This window comes from Cydia pomonella, chromosome 20 (assembly GCF_033807575.1).
Source record: "Cydia pomonella isolate Wapato2018A chromosome 20, ilCydPomo1, whole genome shotgun sequence".
Taxonomy (NCBI): Eukaryota; Metazoa; Arthropoda; class Insecta; order Lepidoptera; family Tortricidae; genus Cydia; species Cydia pomonella.
In genome coordinates this window covers 400818-425705 of record NC_084722.1, presented here as the reverse complement: position 1 = coordinate 425705, position 24888 = coordinate 400818, and the positions used below count along the sequence as shown (strand labels likewise).

Here is a 24888-nt window from a genome sequence, read left to right as displayed (position 1 = left end):
TATATTTTACTGAAAAAGCTAATTTAATAGTTCTTTGTAAGACACGCTATTTACTAATTATTTCAAAATTCTGAATTTGGTTTTACAGTGTTGTCACTAGACTTTATAATTCACTTTGAAATCTTCAATCTAAGTATATCTTCTTCTTCCTGCCCTTATCCCAGTTTGTCTTAGGATGGGGCCTCCTTGTACATCAGGCCCAGGATAACCTATCCTCGGTTGTCGCTGGTGTAAGTTTCTGGCATTTTAAATCCTTATCCAAAGTTGTCCCGGCTAGTCGTCTGCCTCTTCTTCTAGATTGTGTACTGGCCGCGTACCCAAACGTGCAAATCACTTACGCTCCGTAGCGATCGAATCGCAACTGTCGCTCTCGCACTAATATGGAAGAGTGATAGAGAGACACCAAGCGATTCGTTGCCGAAGCGATAGCGATTGTCACCTTGGCTAGGCCGGCTGATGTTGACAACAGTTTTTATGGATCTATTATCTCTGCGTATAATGTGATCATACCAACGGAGTCTACTTTCTCTCAGTTTATCTGCTACTGGCGCTACTTTGAAAGATCCTCTGACATATTCGTTACGTATTCTGTCCATGTCAGCATTTTCATTTCTGCGTGCTTTTTGAGGGAGGCCCAGAGAATCTTCAATGTTTATTTTTTAAATTTTTTTATTTCTATTCCTTTCCTTCTTCTTGTTTGTTTATTCGTCCAAATTACAAGCATAATATTTATATGTAGTAATATCCTCAATGTGACAATTTGGGTTACCCAATCTTCATAAGAAACTTTTATAAGAACAAATGTTATATCTAATTATGAATGTGGCTTACCTAGAAATATTGTTTAATGATATAATATCACTGATATTCAAGTAATTATTCAAGTACTCATATTCTGATTACAGACTACTTATACTGTATATAATATCATTTAGTAAAATGGTCTTCTGGTGCCTGATTAAACATAAAGTTTATTATTAGTTCCTTTATTACTTCTAGCTTATATGGAGTTTTCTTCTAACGCTTAGCCAACATTACTCTCTCTTTCATAGAAAACATCGACATCTGGTTGCCTAGCCATGATGCCAATCCTTTGCGCCGTAGCGAACGATACGCTAATATTTCTCTGTCGGCGGCGCAAATGATTGGCATCTTGACTAGGCCCTCTGACATGTATGGTCTTATAATAATGATTTTGTAAGTATTTACCTACTTACTGTTATTCTAATTGTATTGACAATCCTTATTGAAGCTATAATTTTATTTCATTAGTACTGTTATTATTTTCATTTTTATTTTATTTTGACGATCATGATAGAATTTCTTATATTTTTGTTTGACATCAATGCAAATTTATTATGTAATTGTCTTTCATGAAATAAATCATCTAATCTAATCTAATCTAATAAAAGTTACTCAGTACGACTCCTGTCACAAATAATTTTGTATGTAATAGGTAAATATTGAATATAAATACATTATTTTTTGTGTATAACTGTATTTTTACAGCTCTCCATCATATTTTACCACGGCATAGAGTTGCCTTTTCAAGTTATCTAACTATTAAATCTTAAATTTTACTTCTTTATAGGTATGTATTATGACGAAATCCTTCTTGAGATGATTATTAAATGAGAAATGATTGCGTTTGAATTTGTTTTTTTTTTTATAGAATAACATTGGTGCAATAACATTATTGACAGAATGTAAAAATAATGGCACAAGTTCGCTACGTTTAAAATAAAATATTAGCCAGCATAATAATATTAAGTATGTTACCGGCACCACTCATGGAACATTTAAGAGAAAATTTGGAGTGTTTTTGATATTTCACCGACACCTGTAAAATTTCTACCGCTTTACGCTTTAAAAGTTGAACGTCCAATTCGTCCTTTATGTTTTCTATGTATTTAATGAAAGCTACTGCAATTGGTTTCAATATTATTAACCAATTAAGATTGTGATTTTTTGCTCCAGTCATGGAATGTATGGCGCCATTAATTTTCAAAATAACAAATATCAATTAAAATAGTACATTACGATACAAGTGCGAAAAATAGGAAATTCGAAACGAGTGGTGATAAATTAAAACACGACCGAAGGGAGTGTTTTAAATCGACACGAGTTGCGAATTACCTATTCGCACATGTATCGTACAACGTTTTACAGTACATATGACCCTTTAAATGTTTGACACGGTAACGTAATATGCTAATTTGCGCACTAGTGCGGTAAAGTAGCACCATATGTACTGTAAATTAAACTTAAGCGGCTCTTTGGTTCTTGTTTATGGTAAAATGTTGCCAGCGATTAAAAACTGATGGTAAATACTTGTTTTCCTAGTGCCTGGTGCCTGTTCCATTATAGGGGTGTTTACTATACATCAGTCAAGTTCATAATTACACCAAAATGTATCGGGTCGGGAGTTATGATTCCATTGCGTGTTTGCTTGCGTATCATCAATAATTATAGATACGAAGGTAACTCTGTCTGTCTGTTTGTACCTTTAACCGATGAACTGACTAAAATAAAATAAACTACGGAGGTAGTTTGAAACCCGGGATCTTTGATCTTACATAGGATAGTTTTTAGCCCAAAAATCATCCGTTAAGGGGTGAAATGGCAGAAGCTAGTTACCTATACATTATGTAAAGCGATGACAAATATGGAGCATACAACAAAATGGTCACTCGCGTTTACTTATTAGTTTAGTATTGTTACGTTTCGTGTTCTGCGTTTCACTTTAGGTGCAATAAATCAATTTAACTGTAAAATAATATAAACCTCTAGTATGATATCAGGTTCGGCTGGTACGAAACGTTTATCATTAACGTTGAATGCAGTGCAATAATTAGTGGTCAGTAAAGCGTAGTTCCGACAATTATGCAATGTTTTAACCTCAATACGTGCAGTCGAACAAAGTGCATCTTGACCCACTTAGCCGGATAATGGTTTGTAACTGTCAAAATATAATTTACCGTTTAATCTAATATTTATTAAATAATTTAACGTAAATTATTGTAATAAATATTAGATCAGTATGATTAACCTCGTCATCTGCACGAATTAAATTATATTAACTTTAACAAAATTAATGCTTATAGAGTCAGACCCGGCTAAGTTGGCAGCAAATTTGATAGCACAGAATGTGCAAGTGTTATTTTAAACATCGATCTATGAAATTTTGACGTTTACTTAACACGCGTTAACGTTTTCACATCACATGCATAAGGCCGCTACTGGCCGAGGGCATGGAAACGCGCCAGGGGCAGAAGGTCGCTCTTGAATTTAATTTTATTTATAAATTAATAGGCCTTCCGACTTCGACTTCAGAAGACATATTAATGTATGGATGAAGGAATGGAATTCCAACCTGCCTACAACCTGCAGCGACTACAATCCAACTGAAAGGCCCAAAGGCTTCTCGGCCCCAAGACGCGAATGGTGCCGCTTAATAGACTTCGCACAGAGCACGGCCGATCTGGCGATTTCATGTTTAGGTGTGGATGGAAAAACACCCCGGAATGCGATTGCGCCTATACAATCTATCCACCATATTATTAACGAGTGCCCGAACCGAATGTACCCTGGTGACCCTCTGGACTTAATAGCGTTTAGTGAGAACGCAGCCCAATGGGTAAAGAACCTAGATATAAATCTGTAAAAATAAAACTGTAGAACGACTCATAATAATATAAATAAATTTACAATTTTCGTCTTCCATTAAAAAAAACTAACAGGATAAAATTATCTACTTTCTAAATAGGTACCCATATAAAACAGTCATACGATACAATATAAATGCTAACAGGAATCGCACAGCCCAAACTACTGAAGGTTGGAAGTGTTGGAACCTTAAATTTGGATTTTGGAACATTTCCTTCAGATGTTGTACCCAGTGAGAAGGGATTTTTAGAAATTCGAAACTTTAAAAGACGGACTGGTAAAGTCGTGGGGAATAGTTGTCTATTAAAACTATTTTTTTTTTTATATACATTTGTTGGCTAATTTGGCCCTTCGAGCCCGATAATAGCTTCTTTTGATATTCTCATTGAAGAAAGTTTTTTTTTAAATAAAAATATGGTCATAGTGGTATTCATCAGCCATCTTCCTAGAATTAAATTAAAAACTGTTACCAAATTAGCTGTCAACCTCTCAAAACCGCCAGCGGGTTTTCCAAGCTAATCGATATTAAACATAAATAAAATAACGACATAATGACACATTCGTCATTTCTGCTGTTACTCGCGCCATGGCTACTACACAGGTATGTTTTAATTTTATATTTTCTAAATTAAATCTCTAGACAATGTAATTGGAGCTTTATTGTATTGAAATAAAGCCGAATATTATTTGACAATATGAGTTTCTGTCAAATCTTTCAAGTCATTAAGGTTCCTCATTAATGCTCGAACCATTCGTCAATCAACCTGTTTTATAATTGATGTATTGTACTTAAATCGTTTTAAAATAATAGTAGTTTGTGATTACATGAAAACATTACGGTATAGTTATAATAGATATCTTTCCTAAATACAAAATTAATTTAGACTGACTATTGTGACATGTCTATATGTATGGGATGTGAGATTAAGCTTATTTAGATATAGGACCTAATTAGTCAATCTTAAATTAAACCTCCTACGAATCGCATCAAGTCAATCAAGTGTGTATTAATTTCTGGTACCTGGATTACTCTCTATATTCCAAATAAGTACAAAGAATTCGCTTGTCTATTTCCAGATCATTCTAATCATCGTTTGTGCAGCAGTTCTGGCAGACTGTAAATTGCGAGGGAAATTCAGCATCATACAGAAGAAAACTCATGAAGTAAACTCAGACGCAGATGCAGAACATCAAGTGCTTGAAAATATGAAGACAAGTGATCGTGTTGTTACAGGTGTAAAGGCTCATGATTCAGATGCGATATTTTTTCCAAGTGATGATGATACGAGACTATATCTTGATGTGAATAAGATTATCAGTGAAACTCTAAGTGCAATAGATAACAATAAGCATAGTGATGTTGTTAAGATTACTACTGACACGCCTTTGTTGCCGAAAGTCGTGCCTGCTGTTGAAGCTAAAGAAGTTTTTACTAATCCAATCCCTACAGTGGAAGTGACTAATAAAACTATGGACAGTAAATATACTATTCTAACAAATCAAATACCAAATGAAGATCCTAAAGAAACTAAAGTCTCAGAAGAAGCCAATGTTACTCAAGAAAATGTAACTACAAACGACAATATAACAACAGTGGAGAATATGAAAAATGATATAGCACGTTCTAATGAAACCAAGCTAGATTTGACTAGCAGATTTGGAGATACTAGTAGCTATATGCTTGTTCCTGCCAATAATGTTCAAACTTATCAGCCGATACAAACAAACCCCAATTTACAAGGCAATTTCCCACAATATGGTCTTAATAATGATAAAGGAAAAATAATGAATCCTGTTGTTACAAATGTTGGGGAAAATTCGCAATATATTCCACAAAATACAAATGCAAATTATAATGGGAATTTACCACAGGGTACAAATCTAGTTCCAATAACAGTTGCAAATACATACATGATCAACGGTCAGCTATACGCCGCCTTGACCGTACCTAATAACATGAATGTACCGAGTAGTATATATTTGATAAATCCACAATTACCACAGTCGGGGTATCAGGTGGCTAATAATTTGCCGGTGTATAAGGTGGTGCAAGGTGACGGATATAACGTGAATAACGTTTAATATGTGCCAATAAACTAAATAGATTGATTGTTCATTTGTTTGTTTAGCCTGATTTTTATTTATAGTCAAAGTATTGAATAGGATTTCGTGAAAAGGACAAAATTCCTCATTTTGGTTAAACAGATGTAGGTATCTATCGCAAGTATCTACCTAAAACTAAATAATTTTTTGAATCCTTTAAAATAGCACACCAATATTTTATAAATCTACCAACAAAATGTTGAACAACAGATAAAACATCGTCCGAAGTAAAAATATAAAATGTTAAAAATAAAATAAAATAATTTACAGACAATAGAATCGTGTAGATAGGTAAGAAAAAAACAATTATTTGTAAGAGGCTAGATTTACTCAGTCTTGTAGTTGTAACTATATACAGTATTTACATATGTAATAGCCATAGTTAAACCCGTTCGCTAAAACTAACTTAACTAACATGCAAATAAGAAAAACTACCCAATTTAATTAATTTACTTATAAAAATAAAAAAAATGTTGTAGGGCTGTAGACCAGCTAAACTTTACAATAGTAAGGTATGATCTAATCACAGCAAATAGTAGGTACAGTCGCCATCAGATATATCGGAGCGGCCAAAGTGCTCATAAATATCTGAACACGTCTCTATTATCAAGGTGTTAGAGTGCGTGTTCAGATATTTTTGAGTACCTTGGCCACTCCGAAATATCTGATGTCGGTACCTATGCCGATACCAATATAGGTATCGTACTTATACATGCACTTAATGTGCTAATAATGAGGTATGTGTGTGTGTAATAATGAGGTCACAAAAATTAAATATAACTTGATAAAATAAGATATAAAGAAAAACAAAAATGTATGCTCCTAAGGCACTCTAACAATAAAAAATCCAAAATTTGACACTGGAATTTGAACCTATAGTATAGAGAATACAGTTGATTTTGTTTTGTTTGAAAACTGAATGAAAAAAAAACAAAAGTAATTCTGTTCCAATTCAATATGATTTAAATGTCATCGAACTGAATAAGTACTATAGGTAGGACCCTGAGCCTTAGGAAGTTACAACTAATAGAAGCTTGTTTGCTACTACGAGTATAAGCAACGAAACTGAAGATAATGTTACCATTAACAACTAATTTAAGTACTATAAATAATTTAAAATATAATGAATAATTATACATTAATCGTTGTCCAATATTCATAAACCAAAGTCGATTGCGATGAACCAAGGTGATTTCTCTAATTCTATGCCCTGACCCTTGTCATCTTCTTACTTTCGGCAACCATATCCAGTGCATAACAATAACACTACATACTCGTACTAAAATATTATAGTTAATCCTAATAAAATTCCTATATTTATTGAGCTAAAGAAAGTTATGGTTAGGGCGGTTTTTTTGAAGAATAAGAACGCTCTGATCCTAGTGATTTAGAATATTTCGCTACAGAAAGTTTTAGAAGCCATTTCGTGATGCTCGTGGATGATGACGATGTTGTATTGAAAAATGTTGGTAATGTTAGGGCAATTTTTGCAAACTAAGATCTACCGTTGCGCTCTGACCCTAGTGGCATCTGTGAACTTGATCCTGCACTGCTGCACGGCCATGTTGGGCTGCAGGAAGTCGGAGAGCGAGCGCGCGGGGTTGGGGCGGTCGAAGGGGAAGCCCATGGCGCGCCTGTCCGGGTACTTGCGATCGCGGATGCCGCAGTATGATGCTGCGTCGTTGCAGGAGCCTACTAGGTCTTGCTCCACCTGAGAATATAAGGAAAAGTTGGAAAAGTATACATTGATATTTGGCACATCTACCCCAAGTCATGTCCAGTAAAATATGGATAAATATAACAATATAGGAAGTTTAATAATTACCTGATGACATTAATCATTTTGTCGATTAGGTATAGTTGGTCCGAACGGACACTGACCTCGGACGCTGGCTGTACTTTTATTTCGACAGGCAACTAATACTCATCGAGACAATTGTAAAAACCTCAAACACAATTAGGTTGCGTTATTTTATCACAGAGTTCCTATGGCCACCTCCTTTCTCCATCATCAGATCAGCTCGATTGTACCATAATATTGCATTGTGTCCTGACTTACATATTTATGCAAATTTTCTGCTTCATCGGAATCCGGGAAGTGGGTCAAATTTAACTTGCAACATTTGACCCGTACAAACATACTGTAATTTAAGACATCAATAAACAAGTAATCTCTCTAAATATTTTCCTGCTTACCCGGTCCTCGTTCCAGCTGGTGACCTGCACGAAGAGCACGCAGGGGTAGCCCTGCGCGGTGCCCTTGGGCAGCAGCATGTGGTGCGGCCAGCCGCAGCCGCAGAAGTCGAACTCGGCCGCCTGGTCCGAGCCGGGCTGGCCGGGGCGCGCTTCCTGAAATAATGATGGAAAAAATGTTCTTATTATCTTCATTCTGCAACAGCACCAACTTCCGAAAACACAAACTACCCAACCCAAAAACTATCCAAAGGTTATCAGGAAGCGATATCGCTCTTTATAGTATTTTTCGAACTCGATGGGTACGGTAACAGATGTCATCTCAATCCAATTTTGCGATATTTGGCGTTTGTAGGTTATGAATTATATGAAGATTACACCTGTCAACCGTCAAATCAATTGTCATCGAGTTTGAAAAATACTATAGCGATAAGTCCTTCTGTTGTCGGCTTTAATGACTTTTTTTCTCACGTTCTATCTTTTACTGAGGTGTGCCAATAAAGAGTGTTCTATCTATCTATCTTGTCAAGCAACATAGTGTGAAATCGCTATCATAAATGTCAAATTCTGATGAAAATAGGATGTCAAGTGCCTACTAAACAACGTCTTAATTTAAACGTACTAAATAGAAATTGACCTAAGATAGAACCCTGCGGTACTCCTAGTTTTAAAATGAGTGTTTAATAATCCACTAAATCGAAGGATTTCAACAGGAAATAATTATCTTAATACGGTCGTTACCTGGCTACGGAAGGTGCGCTCGTAGGGGATGGTGACCGAGGAGTCTTTGCTGTTGTGCTTGATGGAGTTGTTTCCGGGGCGCACTAAAAAAAAAAACATTTTTAAAGTAGTATCCGATTTATCCTCTTATATTTATATAATTCTTCTTTAAAATGGTTATCTTGAAACTTGAACGACTTATGGTTAAGTTTTTAAAACAACGTGCGTTGCACTAAGCCTAAGGTGAAGACTTACAGCCAACGGAGAATTTGTCAAGTTCCACCATTCCGCGCCTCTGGTCCTCGAAGGGCAGAGGTTGTCCGCTCTCGTCCTGTACCGGAGCGAGGAAGATGCGGACGGTGCCCATCACTGACTGGCTGCTGGTGTTGTTCACCTCGATACTGTGGGACAGAACAATACCTACTATTAATTGCTCAGACTAGCACCCTTAATTAATAACACTTTGTTTATGCAAAATTTTGTTCCTTCTAACAAACAAATGCCAAAATGATGACAAACGATCATGGAGGGCTAGTTAGACTTGACAAGCGCTTATGAATAACGCTATAGTTTTTTACCCGGCTTCTTAAATATATAGATATGCTATGTACTAACTATTTAAATCACAACTTCCGATGACATATAAGAAAATTATTATGGACTCAGACATACTACCATGCCTCACATACGGATGCCAAACATGGACGTTTGACCTCAAAACAAGAAAAAAAATTCAAACAACTCAAAGAAGGATGGAGAGAAGCTGCCTTGGAATAAAATTAAGAGACAGGGTGAAAAATACGCTTATCCGTAAGAAAACAAATATTATGGACGCCCTAACTTTCTCACTAAAGCGAAAATGGTCGTGGGCTGGTCACGTGGCCAATGACGATAGATGGACCATCAGAGCAATAAAATGGTTTGGACCACGGGGCACGCGAGCCAGAGCACGTCCGCGCGCCAGGTGGGCGGACGAGATAGTAGCGACAGCAGGGCAAAGGTGGCTCGATACAGCCATAGACAGAGATACATGGAACACTTTGGGGGAGGCTTTTACCCAGAAGGGGTCCACACACCTATAACTTCATTTTAGTTCTTATATTTTTTCTTTAATACTTAATTTTTATTTTCTATTTATGTTAAATGTATATTTTTCTTTTTATTACCTGTATATTGTTGTGTGTGGAACTAAATAAAGCTTTTTATTATATTGTTATTATTATATATGTACTAACTTGTAGACGAAGTCCTCATGCTGCAGATGGGTGAAGCGAGCTGGCATGCTGCCTCTCGGCTGGAAGTCCAATCCTCGGGACAGTTCCACGATGCTCTGCTCCCACTGGGTGGCGAAGGTGTTGGCTCCGGCGCGGCCTTGGACGCTAATGGAGGACACGCGGACGGAGGGGAAGTCCAGCTGAAAGAATATAATAAATAGGATCCTACTTTCTCGTATTTTCCGTTTTTTTTTTGCTTCCTTTAAGAACCCTTTAAGGGGGCTTTACCTGTTGCTTGCTGTAGGGCGTGAGCTTAGCTTTGTGCAAGTTGAAGATATCGTCAACGTAAGAATGCCAGCGGTAGAAGATCGGGTCACGCATGGCTGTCGCAGAGTCTCCCATCACGCCAAATTGTTCCTGTAAAGTGAATCATCTATCACTCCTTTTCTACGGCATTGTTATCATTTTGAGCCTGTTATCGACACTATTGAGCAAAAGGCCTGTCTGTGAGGTGCCTATCTCCCAGCGATCACAATAATTAAGTTTGAAATTTTATCTTCAAATAAATACTTAGTTAACTACGGATCGGATGAAATTTCTTTGAAGATAGGTGCCTCAAAACTTGGCAACTCAACTTAGGACCTTGGTAGTAAAAACATCGCGATATTATGATTAATAATTTTTATTTGAAGTCAGCCTCGGATTAGTTTTAGCTTTTCCAGCAATAAATAGGTACTTACAAGATGTCTGTGATCAGGGTCGTGAGCATAAGAGATAAACACGTGTCCCATGTTATGCAGGTCTCCGTACTTGGCGGAGTTGCGGCTCAAAGCTGATGCTTCCATCAGGTTTCCTAGGATGTCTATACCGGTCTGTTCATCTAAGGGGAGCTTGCGGCCGCTTGGCTGGAAGACGAAGACATTCAAATCATGAATACGGGAAGCTCCAAGAGCCATTCTATTCAGACGTTTCTGGTTTATCTTGTATAAACTAGGCGAAGATAAAGAAGTGATCCGAGCAAAAGTAAATTACTGGCATTGGCTATATCATGACAACGACTCCATGCATATGTCGCAGCCAACTGGTTAAATTAGCCAGCCGGGGGCAAGATGTGTAAATGCATTTATCCCTGCGTCAAAAAAAATGGTTTCGTAAGGTTAGTTAGCATGCAAAATAGTCACTACATCCACAAAGATTTCAAAGTTTTAGATGAACGTAGACGCCATCTTCGATGATCGGCATATTAGTCATAGTCATTAAAAGTGAACGCTGACCAGATCAATAGCGCCATCCTCTATCGCCTGGATGAAGCGGTCGCGCCAGGTCTCCAACTGGGACACGTCTGCGCGGATCTGGTCCACCGGCCGGTCCAGGTCTCTGATAGTGCTGCCAGAAAACCTGTACACAATTAATCTTCATTAACATCTAAGAACATTGATTTGAACGAATTACCTACTTACTTACTTACTCCTCTGGCGCAGCGACCTAAAGTGTGTCTTGAACGAATTACTGTGTTACTTTTTATTTCAGGGTTGTACAGAGTAACCAATCTTTGATACTTCAATCGAAACATCCTTCCAGTTTTTCCATTGATTGAAAGGGTGTGTTTACCTTAAAAATAATCCTTAAGATAACTGTTAAAAACCAGATTGATGTTAAGTAAGTACCTACGAATAAGACACTACTTATGTTAGAAAAATACTTAAATACATAGAAAACACCCATCGCAGGAACAAATATCTGAGCTCATCACAGGAATAAATGCCCTTACCAGGATTTGAACCCGGGACCATCGGCTTCACAGGCACTACAGGCAGGGTCATGTTACATGATGTGGTGGAGGTGGCCTGCGAGTCTAGTTTCGGGAAGTATCGTCCTTCTTGGATGGGAGCCCTGAAGCCTGTGGTAGGTTACAATGGTCATGTGTCTGGTTACATGATGTGGTTGGTTACCTGGGTGGCCAGGCGCGGGAAGCGACCTGCGAGTCCAGCTTCGGGAAATATCCTTCTTCGATGGGAGCCCGGAAATCTCTGTAGCGCTGCACTCTTTGCAGGTTGTTGCAGAGTCGCTCAAAGTTGTACCTACAAAATAGGTAGTTAATTAGAAATTATAAACTTAAACTAAGATTTTAGTTTGATAGACAGGAACTCATTTTGAAGACGAATGGTTTGCTAAATGGGACAATACAGTCTTAGGTAAATAATTTAAAGCTGAAGTTACATCGATCACACACTCTATTTACACAATTAGTACCATAGTGCACAAACATAAGGTCTTTGTTACAACCAAATTTTCCGCGTAATTGGTGCTTACGAGGAGGTTGTCTGAAAGAGATCGCTTACAGCGATAAGACCACCTGTGGCTGCCTTTATTTACATTGTAAATCTGTTCTTAAATTTGTTTTCTTTGTGGTGAAATAAATAATATTTACTTACTTTACTTAGGTACGAGTGTGAAGTTGTGAACTTGTGAACTAGGGTGTCGATATGTCATATATACGTAAAAGCATTAAGTGACCAAGGTCTCCAGTGCCCAGGGCTAGGTTCGAAACATACACCGTCTGCAAGTATTTAGAGCTTCAGAAAATCTGCAAAGGTATGTTTGGACACAATCTGCTGATGATCTATTAGACCAGAAGACAGAAGATGACGTGAAGGCTCAGGGAGCCTACCGCGAAACCGAAATTCGTAAATTGAGGGGATCTTTCTCTTTTAGAATGACAGAGATAAATCTAAAAGCAATTGACGAACTTCGATTTTCACGATTATAGCCTAAGTAACAAATTACGCAAGAAATACCTAGCGATGATCTGCTGATGCATGTAGTAGAATAATTCGCCTCTTCTGTCCTTGTTGACGATGTTTCTGTCAGCGGCCTCGAAGGGGTAGACGAGATGCCAATGCCAGTGGTGCAGGTTGATGCCGATGTCCTCGCGGAAGTACGCCACGCGCTGCTCCGGTTCAGCATCAGCGGCCGTGTAGTTTTGTGGGATAACTACTGGCATCTGTGATGATTTGTACAAATATTACGTAAAGTGAGATAGAGAGATAGCGATCTTTATTTGCATACCAGTATGATACATAGGTACATAAAGGACCCTGGAAAGGGTGTAGCAAAACATGATGTTCACAATACAATGCTTATCTTACTTAGAGGATAATTTATTCAAATTTTCTAAATTTCACTTCTTTACCTGGTTGGAACAATAATATTTTAATTTTTAACAAATAACAAGTGAGCTTTCTTATGCAATCTGTTTCCATAAATTAGAAGAAAGATTTCTAGCAATGACACTCTTACAGATAAATAAAAAGCTTGAACACGAAAATGTAAAAATTTTGATAACATTTACACCAGGTTTAATTTTCCTTGGTTTTTGGGAGCCTAGTACACAGATACTTTAGTCGTTCCTGGTGCAAAGGCTGTCCATGGTATTGGTAATCCAGCATGGAAAAGCTGCGAGCATCATGGGCACCTTCGCAAGGGGATAGCGGGGAGTGGTTTCTTTGTGTAAATTACTAGTTAAATTGTTTAGTTTTAATTTTTATTTTTAAAGTTATCATTTTTTATTAAAATATGCTTTTATCTAGTCTTATATCGAACATGTCATTCAAGAAGACGCGTGGCTTGACTCATATTGTCATGCTATGCAAGGTAAGATTTGACAAATCTGCGCTTCTATGATATGATGCTAACTTTACGATGGTGTCATCTATACCTATTTATTTTATTAATTAGGTAAGTCATTAACACCCCATATAACCGTTTGAAGAATGTATGTGCAATGTGCACGAATGGAATCAAATGTAAATACAGGACTGACTAATAATAGCTTCCGAATCTGACAGTGTTACGTACTCTGGAGCCATCGGGCACGACGGTGGTGGTCTCCCGCGCCTTACGGAACACCTTGGGGTCCACGAACTTATCGGGGAACGTCTCTGCGAACGTGGGGATGTTCAGCCCCTTAGTGTCTGGCCTGGAACACATTATATCAGCATTAGTCATTTTATTCATTTGCAAACGTAATATTAATACGTTATCTAACGAATAATTACCAAGCCGCTTTTAGATTAAATGCATTTAAGTAATTGATCGGTAAGATAAGCTTAGGATCGGGATAACGTACCAACTTGAACCGAAGTTTTGTGCTCAACAGGTGGATAATGTTCATACCATCAATAGGCCTGTGCAATCTTATCATAGTCGTAACATTAAGCATAACGTAACTCTATAGAATATGTTTTGTACGATGATAATGAATATGCCAGAAGACTTGTAACTAGCACTAGCACATGCATCAGTCTTTTTGAGCTGTGACTGCACGCTTCAGGTTCTGGACAATCGTCTTTTTGTTATGTTGCTTTTTGTTGTACCTACATTAATTCAAATACTACACATAATAACATGCATAGCCTGTAATTTAGTATTAAGCTAGATATAAGACAATTTGCCCTGACAGGGTGTCATGGGAGCTTACTGTATAACTTTAATAACATCTTATGTACACGACTTTACAAATAATCTTATCTCAAATAATAGTGAATAATTAATAACTTTGTATTGTTGTTAAATAAATCAATCATTATGCAAATCCATGCAGATAAGATTTTTGTACAATCCACCTGTCTAATTAGACATATAATATAGGTACGCGTAATAATTTGGTTTCCTGAATCTACTCCAACTACCTGTGCAGTATGGCGACGGAGAGACAGTAGTTGAACATGTACGGGTTGATGCGCAGCTGGCAGTAGGAGCACACGGACTGCAAGTCGGACACGTCTCGCATGTCTGTGGAGAGACAGTTTTTTAAGTATACAAGTTCCAGGATGGTACTTTAGGAAAGCGAGGGCCTTTGCTTCAAAATATTTTCTTCTGAGAGTGACAGAGATGGCAGAACGTGTACTGAAAAAAGGTAAGTATAAACCCTTAAAACCCTCATAAACTAGAGATAAGTATTAAGCTCCGAACTGAATGAGCTTGTCAATGTTAGGATTTACTCATGAAGATGTTGATGTGTTTCCCAGCAGCGTACTGCCGGTGTGCGGGAACGAAGAGCGAGAACTGGTCGTTACAGGGCAGCTGTAGTAGTAGACGGAACTTACTCATGACATGAAGATGTCGATGAGTTTCCCCGCGAGCTGGCGGTGCGCGGGCACGAACAGCGAGAACTGTTCGTTGTAGAGCAGATGCAGTAAACGGGACTTACTGATATGTATGTACTTAACAATGAAATAAGTGCGGACAATGGAAGCTCATTTATTACTGGCAGGCAGGCCATGAAGATGTCCAAATTCCAAATTATTTATTTGTTAAACATATTAGGTATGTACAACAGTAGGTCTTAAATGTATAATAAAATATCACTATGCTTCTGCCACATGGCATACAAATAGCTACAGATGTAGGGGCCGTTAGCCCTTACACTTGCTTGATGCGACTGGTAGCGCTGGTGGCGGAGGTAGAATAATACACTGAAGGTTGGATGGTTACTGAACGATTTATTGAGGAAAACCAGGGTTTATATAGTTGCTGTCTACGTGCATGGCATTTAAGTGACATTTAACAATATTAAATATAATTATAATTTCTTAGATGATTCATACCCTTGACATTTCTATTGTGCGTTAATTAATCTATTTTCTATTTTCTTAATGTCACATGACGTATGCATCACGTAGGGCTTACGTTATAGTTTATCGCAACGTAAGCATGTACAGTAATGAGACTGTACAACAGAGGACACGTAGCATGCATTTACAAACTAAATCCATGATAAATAATGAAATATACACAACAAATTAAAAGGTAATAAAATTTCCATTATTTCCTGATGGGGTCAAGGAGGCTCTGCGGACTAAAAGAGAGGCTCTTGAGGTTGTGCGGGGTCACTTGGGGAATTTGTCATCCCATGTCGCTTTGACTTTGTTGCGAAATTGTTTTGCCACGCCGCGAATGACTTATATTTTAAGGACGTCGCCGTCGTGGATTTTTGTCGGCGACGCGAGGGAGTTAGAGAGTTAGAGTCGATGTCGATGAGTTTGCCCGCGAGCTGGTGGAGCGCGGACACGAGGAGCGAGAACTGACGCAACTGTCACTGTCGCACTAATATGGAAGAGTGATAAAGAGAGATGACTACGAATGCTATGTTGATGTTGGCTACGCGGGCTGATGGTCGTTGTAGAGCAGTAGACGGGACGGGACAGAACTTACTCATGAAGATGTCGATGAGTTTTCCAGCGAGCTGCCGGTGTGCGGGCACGAACAGCGAGAACTGGTCGTTGTAGGGAAGCTTCATGGGCAGCGACAAGTCCGGGAGCGCGATGTTGCGGACGGGGATGGAACGCCCGGAGCCCGAGCCGAACTTGCTTTCTAGCTGAGTTGATGCGCTCTTGTATTTGTCCGGCTGGAACAAAATAACTGCAAAATTACCCTTTTCTTCATGTTAGCTTTTTCCCGATTACAGATCAAGCCACATTGATGCATATGAGCTGCATCTCTGACTAGTAAATTTGCAATAATGGTGTCGTAGCGGTGCTGTTATTAGAGTCAGTATAAGCGCTATATATACTCATTTTGTAAGTGACAAAGCGCGTAAGTGTCAAAAGGCATCACAACATGGTACCTAAGAGACGGGAAAAGAAATGATGAAGGGCTAAAAATGAGATGGGAAGACGAGTCCAGACAGGTAGCTGGAGCCTTGTGGAGAAGACAGGCTCTGGACAAAGACGCGCGGAGAGGCCTATACCAAGAGCAACCAGACGAAACGTCTGCAGAGAAAGGCTAGCAGTAAGTAAGTAAACACACTTTGTTACTGCAAAGTTGGTGGAGAGTTAGCTTAGTCGGACTTCACGCATGATGTGTGGATTTATTTTGCATCCTAAAGGAGCCTGGGATCCATAATTGGGGTAGACTTAGGTATACGAAAGTGATTACCATAATATCTAGCCTTCCATTTCAAAGGGGAAGTTCCTATTGATAACATTTAACACGTTGTGCATATAATATACAAGTAAATACCTGGGCGACCGGGCATTGCTCGGTTATAACTATTTATTGTAATATGGTGGTGTATAGGTGATAATCTTAACTACATTTTTTTACTAAATTAAACTTGTCTAAAACAATTAAAAAAAATATATATATATAAACTTGAACATATATTTAAAAAAAAAAGTTAGTCAGTGGGCAAGATTCGAACCCGTAACACTCGTTTCTAGCCGTCCACGTCTTAACCCGCTGGGCCAGACGGACAGTGGCCGGAAAGGAAACACGAAATTAGCGACCATATTCTGCGTCGAAAGAAAAACGCATAAAAACTCGAAAACACGCGTTTTCCCAAACTTAAGACTAATCTAGATCGATTGTATACCCCCAAAAACCCCCATATACCAAATTTCAGCGAAATCGTTAGAGCCGTTTTCGAGATCACAGAAATATATATATATATACAAGAATTGCTCGTTTAAAGGTATAAGATATGTATTGGGAGCGTGCACGACTCGACTGTCACGCAACCTAGTGTCCGCAATTCTAGGGGAAAACGTCAATTCACTACATCTTATAAAACTACTCCAAAACTAAAAACTACTGAACGGATTTTCATACGACTTTCATCTATCAATAGAGTGATTCTTGAGGAAGGCTTAAGTATATAATTTGTTAAGGTTTTGTGTAAATTGTTTGAAATATAACGATGTTGTCGGAAAAAATCATGCTGGCTAGGAGCTTTAATCGAAAACGCTGCCTAATCCGTTTGAGCTATAACAACACAATGTATGGTGGAGTTGTTTCTCATTCATAGGTATACAAAAAAGTCCGCGATGTGAAATGTCTATCTTTTAAGGATAACTTACTATATCCATTCTTAACTTCTAGAAAAAGATCACGTAATATGTGGCATTTGCAAAGCTATTTACATGGATACATTATTAACAATTATCAAAATAAATACGTTAGTTATATTAAGCATTTCATACAGATTACAATGGTCCCTTACACCATACAATTTTAAACGAATATTTCAGGAGTAATCGTAAATCAAAGTTTCATTTCGAGCCATATAATTGTACGAAATGTTAAAGACGCTATCCGCAGTTAGTTCAAATTTTTACCACCTTATGCGCTGGGATCGCTTTACTTACCCCCACCACGCACTTCGCACGGTCCCATACTTACTAAACTTACTTAAACCCGTTAATGTTTAGATCATACTTTTACTATGGGACCAACCCCGAAATTTTGTAGAGAAAAGATTTTTTTTTTTAATATGGTAGAGAAGGCAAACGAGCAGACGGATCACCTGATGGTAAGCGATTACCGCCACCCATGGACACCTGCAACACCAGAGGAGTTGTAAGTGCGATGCCGGCCTTTAAGATGGGAGTACGCTCTTTTCTTAAAGGTTTGAAGGTCGTATCGGTCCGGAAATACCGCAGGCGACAGTTTATTCCACAGTTTAGTTGTGCGAGGCAGAAAGTTCCTGGAAAAACGCACAGTTGAGGACTGCCAACCATCTAAGATTTCGTACATTTTGGCTGGTCTAGCGTTGAAATTTTCTACAGGAGAGTCCTTCTTGTTTTCGTGATTTCAGAGTTACTCAGTACGACCTCAAAATTAACGGGTGTAAGTAAATAGTTTCAGTTAATTTACACAATGTGTAGAAGTTTATAAAAAAGAGTGCCACTTTATGCCAATAATCGTTCAGTCAGAAAATTATGCTCTTAACTTTGTTATGTCTAATGGCGACTTGTCTTGGGGGGGTGTTAATACTAGGATACTCACGTAGTAGTGGTCCGGAAGTTGGAAGACGGCATTGTCCTCGCCCTTCTGCATGAAGCAGGGCTCCGTGGGCCGGTCGAAGAACAGCAGCAGGTCCCGCTTGTTGCCGCTCATGGTGCTGGACCAACACGAACAATTTTAATAATAGTCTAAGCTGACCGAGACATTTCGTAACGACTAGCGACATCTAGTGGCGGGTAGCGGAACTTTTGTAAGTACGCGGTGAAATTCACTGAACATTTATTTTAAGAGCCCATCAACGTGCTCACTAGCGCCACTGGAAAATAATTGTGATTGTTTAAATTTTACTATAGATATTTTAAAAAGAGGGCCGCTACGTACTGTATTTTGTATTTAAGTACCTTTTGAATACATCAAACTAGTTTTTTCTATGTTGCTTGATTCGTCGATCTATGAACTCAAAACAAAAACGGCCGTTTTAACTTTGGACGCCTAGATTGATGAATCCAGCAACATAAAACCTATTATGATGTATTCAAAGAGTACTCAAATACAAATGCAGTACGTAGCGGCCCCCTTTTTTAAATATCTATCGTTAAATTTAAATAACCACAATTATTTTCCAGTGGCGCTACTGAGCACGTTGATGGGCTCTGAATGCGATTTTTTACTTACCTATTACATTAAGTAAGCTCCTAATACACTAATACTTAATGTGTTATGCACAACTATTATCTCAAAAAATATTATTTACAACTAACTTATTAAAGTTATTAAAATCGTTAAAGAATTGAAACATTGGGAAGATCCGCAAGTAGAAAAAAGCGACAAATTAAAAAAAATGGCGCGAAGGGTTATCGTCCCATACAAAATTTTAATTGTGCGCCACCTCAATAAATTGTCATACATAAAATTCGCAAATAGGTACACAAATAATTCACATAAGCAAATAAACATGGGGGAGTTTAAAAGCAAATCAAAGCACTCACCTTTAATTAGAATTTCAAACAGGTAATGAAAAAATGCCGTTCATTGAACCTCTGTCTTCAACCGTGTTGCACGGCCAAATAGTGCCCACTTTACAGAGTACCACCATTTTATATCACTGATAAAACCGTGTGCACATCCAAAACTAACAAAATGACCACAAAGTAACTAGTGCAAATGCAAAATAACACATGCAGCTCAGAGTGGTGCTAGTATCTATCCTTTCTGTTAACTTTGTACGTGGCTATATTAGTTCCATATCTGTCCACGTGCTAAAATATGTTGGTAACCGCAAATGTTATACAAAGTTATTAATGCAGCCAATGATGGCGCTGCAATCTATGCAATCCGGAAATTTATTATGGCAGTGTTAAGTAGTTTGATAAATATCCGCACGCAAAATTAAAGTGGTACTGGAATGTGGGAGACTGTGGTTTGATTTATCAGTATGACTAGAAAATAATTGATAATGTATTTAAATAGTTGTTATTTGTAGCTTTTTTATTTCTAGTACTATTTATAATGTTGGATCTATTTGTCTTTCCTGTTAACGTAAGCTAAGAACATATTAATGAAACAATGCCCAAAATTTCATTGATACTATACTTGCCGCAAAACTAACTGGCCATTGAGATCATAATGCTATCTCCTTTACCCTTGTTAAGACCAACCAAGAGTGAAAGAGATGACCGGCCAGATAGATTTTGCGGATAGTATGTTTTGTTTTTATTTACCCTAGGTTGGTATTTAAGAAGCTTTAGATACTGGATATAAGTGGAATCGATTGACATCAACAACTTAGTAAAAATTGATGATTTTGTGGCTTAGGCATTACATTATTTCCAACACCTACGTAGATTGTCAACCACCGTTACTTAACGTAATAAAATTAGGAAAGGTTTTCTTAGACCATTTTGGCGTATTAAATACCACTAAGTTGTAAGCAGACGCGTTAATAATCTAGGGCCGAAGATCACGGCCATTCTTCCCCATACAAGGGATTTCAACTGAGGATGCTGTAACTAGCCTCTGCTTGCAAATAGTTGAACAAATAGACAGACGTGAGAAGTGCATGACGGTCTTCTTAGATTTAAAAAAAGCCTTCGACACTGTCTCTCTCCCCATCCTTTTACATAAATTGGAAAAAGTTGGAGTAAGAGGAACCCCACTGGCTCTATTCGAAGACTACTTTAAAAACAGAAGTCAGCAAACTAAATTAGAAAATTATATAATTGTAGCCAAAGAAGTGACCTGTGGTGTTCCTCAAGGTAGCGTACTCGGTCCGACGCTTTTTCTCATTTATATCAATGATTTGTGTAATATGCAATTAAAAAATGCTAAAATTTACTCTTATGCCGATGACACAGCTGTTACTTTTACTGGTAAAACATGGGATGATGTAAGAGCTAACGCTGAGGAGGGATTACAACAAATAGGAAAATACCTCAACAATAATATACTTACCCTTAATACTGATAAAACCAATTATATATGTTTTGGAATCTACAATGATTCTCAGCCAAATGAAGACTTTACCATCAAAATCCACAGCTGTTGCAATAGCCCTAGCATAGGAAACTGTACCTGTCCTATTATCAAAAAGGTAACGACCACCAAATATCTAGGTATATTTCTAGACCAGCGCCTCTCCTGGTATCCACACCTCGAACATGTTTCTGGACGACTACGTAAACTGACTTGGATTTTCAAAACATTAAGAGAGGTTGTACCAAGAACGAACTCTGAATCAAAGATATCCAGTAGAGACCTTTTAAAAGAAATTTATATATCTTTGGTTCAATCAGTATTGAGATATTGCATACCGGTTTGGGGAGGGGCAGCACAGCGGTGTCACGCACACGAATTTGAGCCAAACGTGCAGTCTAACGCCACAACGCGATTGGTTGATGAGTTCGCGTCACGCGCGCGATTGGTCGCAACTAGTTGGGTTAGACTGCACGATTGGATCAAATTCCGCTGAACTAGCACCATTCTTGGGCTCGTAAGGCCCATCCTTATGGCTCCTCTACATGATGGCCCAGAAATGGACCAGCTAGATGGCCATGCAATGGTGATGGCTCCTTTACACGATGACCTAGCGCTGGATCAGCGAGATGGCCATGCGATGGTTGAGAGCACGCACTATGAAATGGGCCACGTGTAAATCCGTAACGCACCATCGCCAGCCCACTACCTTTGATGTGCGGATGAAAAACCGACACTTTTTTTATATAGAATGTCGGTGGCAAACAAGCATACGGCCCGCCTGATGGTAAGCAGTAGGTATCCGTAGCCTATGTACGCCTGCAACTCCAGCGGAGTTACATGCGCGTTGCCGACCCTAACCCCCTCCCACCCTCGTTGAGCTCTGAGCAACCTTACTCACCGGCAGGAACACAACACTATGAGTAGGGTCTAGTGTTCTAGTGTCCCTATGGGTCGAAGTGTATCCGCAAGAGCCCCCCAAAATTAGAAGATAAGATAAGATAGGGTCTAGTGTTATTTGGCTGCTGTTTTCTGTAAGGTGGAGGTACTTCCCCAGTTGGGCTCTGCTCTAGATCTGGAATGACATCCGCTGTGCTGTGCCCTACCACACAGAGCGAGATGACACTCACAATGCCCATACCTCTCTTGTAACAACACTGTGGCCATACCTTCGCCATCCCGCCGCGCCATAAGCCATCCGACACCACTATGCTGTCCTGTCTACATGCTGGCCCATCTTAGGGGGCCAGTATGATGGCCCATCGTGTAGGGAAGCCATTAGATATATGTCAATGGCCCGTCATGTTTCAATGTTGGTTTTATTTTTTTATCATAGTTTTTTTGTGTAATTTGACATTTAGAGACAATATACATCTCTAATAAAGTATTTATTATTTCATCGATTCCATATTTGTAATTGTTTTTTTTATTTTATTGTTTGTAAAAATGGACATGTAAAAGTGCCCCTGTGGCGTATTTGCTGAATAAATGTTTGATATTTGAGAGAGCATAGTCCGCTGGCTCTCCATTTTCAAACACTAAGTGTGCTGGGCGGCTACCGGGAAAATCGAAATTCGTCAATTGCGGGCATTTTTCTCTGTCACTCTAATTACGTTTTAGTGAGAGTAAAAGAGAAAGATATTTGCATCAGATTACTTTGCCACACATGTGGATAAACTGCAACTTTCTCATCCATTTTTGAATAATCAAGAGAGCCTTTACCAGCTGGAGTGGTGAAAAAGAAATTGCCTGATCGAAGCCAGTTACGAAAAAGTAAAACAAGCCTTTTCATTTCTTATGCTCTAAAAGTGGGGCGTGGTTGTTCTAAAGTGGGCAGAAAATAATACATGAACACTGTACCAAACGTTTTATTTCTTTATTTTATTTTTTGCGTTAAGCAAAATAAAATTTGGTTTTAAGTGGATTTGTTGTACAATTTCCATTCCAATAATTAACTCCCCATTCTATAAATAACGATATTATTATCTGAATTGTTAATTGAAAGTACTCTCAAGAAATACCTACTACTGAAGATAGGGCCAAGGGTTCCGTACCAAAGAAGTACAAAATTATTTTACCCATAGTTAATATAGAATATGAAGGAAAATGTGAAAAAAAAGCACCATTCCCCCTCCCCCGAAGTTTACCTAAGAAAAATTATGAAATTTTGACATAATATTAACATAACAAGAAGTAAATATTACAGAAAAAATAATATAATAGACCTCTATCTTTAATAACTTTTTTAAATTCGCAAAAACCATTTCAGAATTCAGTTTGAAATTTATCCAGCTTTTTGTGTGTTAATTACATTTGGAATTGCTATGAGATTACAGATTACATTAAAGACACCTTTTTTAAATGAAAGAATTTTTGGAATAGGTTCACATGCATTAAGTACCTATAGAGAATTATCCTCGAAAAACCAACATACGTGCAATAAATAGCGCAAATTAGTTATACACTTTGCCGATAGATGGCGCTGTACACAAACTTAGTATAGGTACTTCTTCTTTTCAAGATTCTCTAATATACACGAGATAATTCAGTTTGTACGGAACCCTCGGTGCGCGAGTTAAACGAACTCGCACTTGACAGTGTTTAACTCAGGTGAAAGGCAGTAAAGGCACCATATTTAATCCCTTGGTGAACAATCCACTGTTGTTGGTTCCATCCCGTTATAATAATAAAACCGGGCCAAGAGCATGTCGGGCCACGCTCAGTGTAGGGTTCCGTAGTTACTCTTCCGTCACAATAAGCTAAACTGGAGCTTAAAGTATAGTAAATTGTTAACCAAGGGATGAAACGGTACCTTTCACCCGAGTTAAACAAATAAGTAGGCAAATTTGCATAATCAGTAGGTACCTAATTAAAGTAAGTCTTTTTACTATGAAGGGAAAACTTTTTGCGATAACTCAAAAACAGCTAAACTGATCATGTCCGCTATTGTTTTCATTTAATGTCTTTCTTAAGCTCTACTTTCACGATTTTTTTTCATATTTTTTGGACTTATGGTTCAAAAGTTAGAGGGGGGGGGGACACTTTTTTTTTTCTTCCGAAGCGATTATCTCCGAATATATTCACTTTATCAAATTCTTCTTGAAAACCCCTATTAGTTTTGAAAGACCTTTCCAGCGATATCCCACTCTAGGGTTGAAGCGAAAAAAAAATTTCACCCCCATTTTACGTGTACCCTAAAAAAAATTAAATTTTTAGTTTTAATTGTACGACTTTTTCGGCTTTATTGATTTATATATCCATGCCAAATTTCAGCTTTCTAGCACTAACGACCACGGAGCAAAGCCTCGGACAGACAGACAGACAGACAGACGGACATGGTGAAACTATAAGGGTTCCTAGTTGACTACGGAACCCTAAAGACTACACAATGATAACATTGATAACCCTTCATATGCCTATATTATTTTTCAAACATGAAGGGTACGTGGCTTAACCTTTTCCAGGCCGCACTAATCTAGAAGGTTTTACCAAAAAATCCAAATATATTCCAATTAATCCAGCTTTGATGATTCATTTGAAGACTAAGTAACATTTCCTGAAAGTGTAATCAATTTTGAACCTTAAATCGGAATGCTTAAGTTGAAATTCTAATGGCGCGTATGTGGTCGATAAATCGTACTATGCCTGGAAAAGGGTTAAAGGATAATATTAGGTTATAGCCATGCCCTAGCCGAATTTCAATTCGAGACGCCTAATTCCTAGTTTTGGCTTAAGAATGCCCTAAGTGTTTTTGTTCAAAATAAAACATTCTATG

General features: G+C 38.1%; 2 protein-coding genes across 4 annotated transcripts; one reads left to right on the top strand and one right to left on the bottom strand.

Annotated features, from left to right (window-relative positions):
- The first annotated feature begins 2758 nt into the window (after positions 1-2758).
- On the top strand, positions 2759-5776 carry LOC133528788 (uncharacterized). Of its 3 annotated transcripts, none has more exons than XM_061866254.1 (3): positions 2759-2951; positions 4145-4267; positions 4744-5776. In XM_061866254.1, the coding sequence occupies exons 2-3, from the start codon at positions 4253-4255 to the stop codon at positions 5746-5748; spliced, it is 1020 nt and encodes a 339-aa protein (XP_061722238.1). In that variant the 5' UTR covers positions 2759-2951; positions 4145-4252; the 3' UTR covers positions 5749-5776. The 3 variants fall into 3 exon arrangements, with proteins under 3 accessions (XP_061722238.1, XP_061722237.1, XP_061722239.1); XM_061866253.1 differs by having other exon boundaries at positions 4091-4267; XM_061866255.1 differs by lacking the exon at positions 4145-4267.
- A 299-nt stretch (positions 5777-6075) lies between these two features.
- Positions 6076-20234, bottom strand: LOC133528787 (phenoloxidase subunit 1-like). The gene is made up of 15 exons (XM_061866252.1): positions 19631-20234; positions 18684-18798; positions 16113-16305; positions 14588-14690; positions 13755-13875; positions 12695-12900; positions 11849-11977; positions 11171-11294; positions 10637-10801; positions 10185-10313; positions 9918-10096; positions 8938-9083; positions 8704-8786; positions 7966-8118; positions 6076-7480 (listed from the first exon to the last, which is right to left on the bottom strand). The coding sequence occupies exons 2-15, from the start codon at positions 18792-18794 to the stop codon at positions 7271-7273; spliced, it is 2052 nt and encodes a 683-aa protein (XP_061722236.1). The 5' UTR covers positions 18795-18798; positions 19631-20234; the 3' UTR covers positions 6076-7270.
- Positions 20235-24888: the final 4654 nt, after the last annotated feature.

Excerpts from the sequence above, each read along its gene's own strand:
- LOC133528787 (XM_061866252.1), bottom strand. The coding sequence starts at position 18,794 with ATGAGCGGCAACAAGCGGGACCTGCTGCTGTTCTTCGACCGGCCCACG. Across the intron at positions 10,097-10,184 it reads CGCCCTACAGCAAGCAACAG|CTGGACTTCCCCTCCGTCCG; the intron begins GTAAAGCCCCCT and ends ATATTCTTTCAG. Across the intron at positions 7,481-7,965 it reads CCAGCTGGAACGAGGACCGG|GTGGAGCAAGACCTAGTAGG; the intron begins GTAAGCAGGAAA and ends TTATATTCTCAG.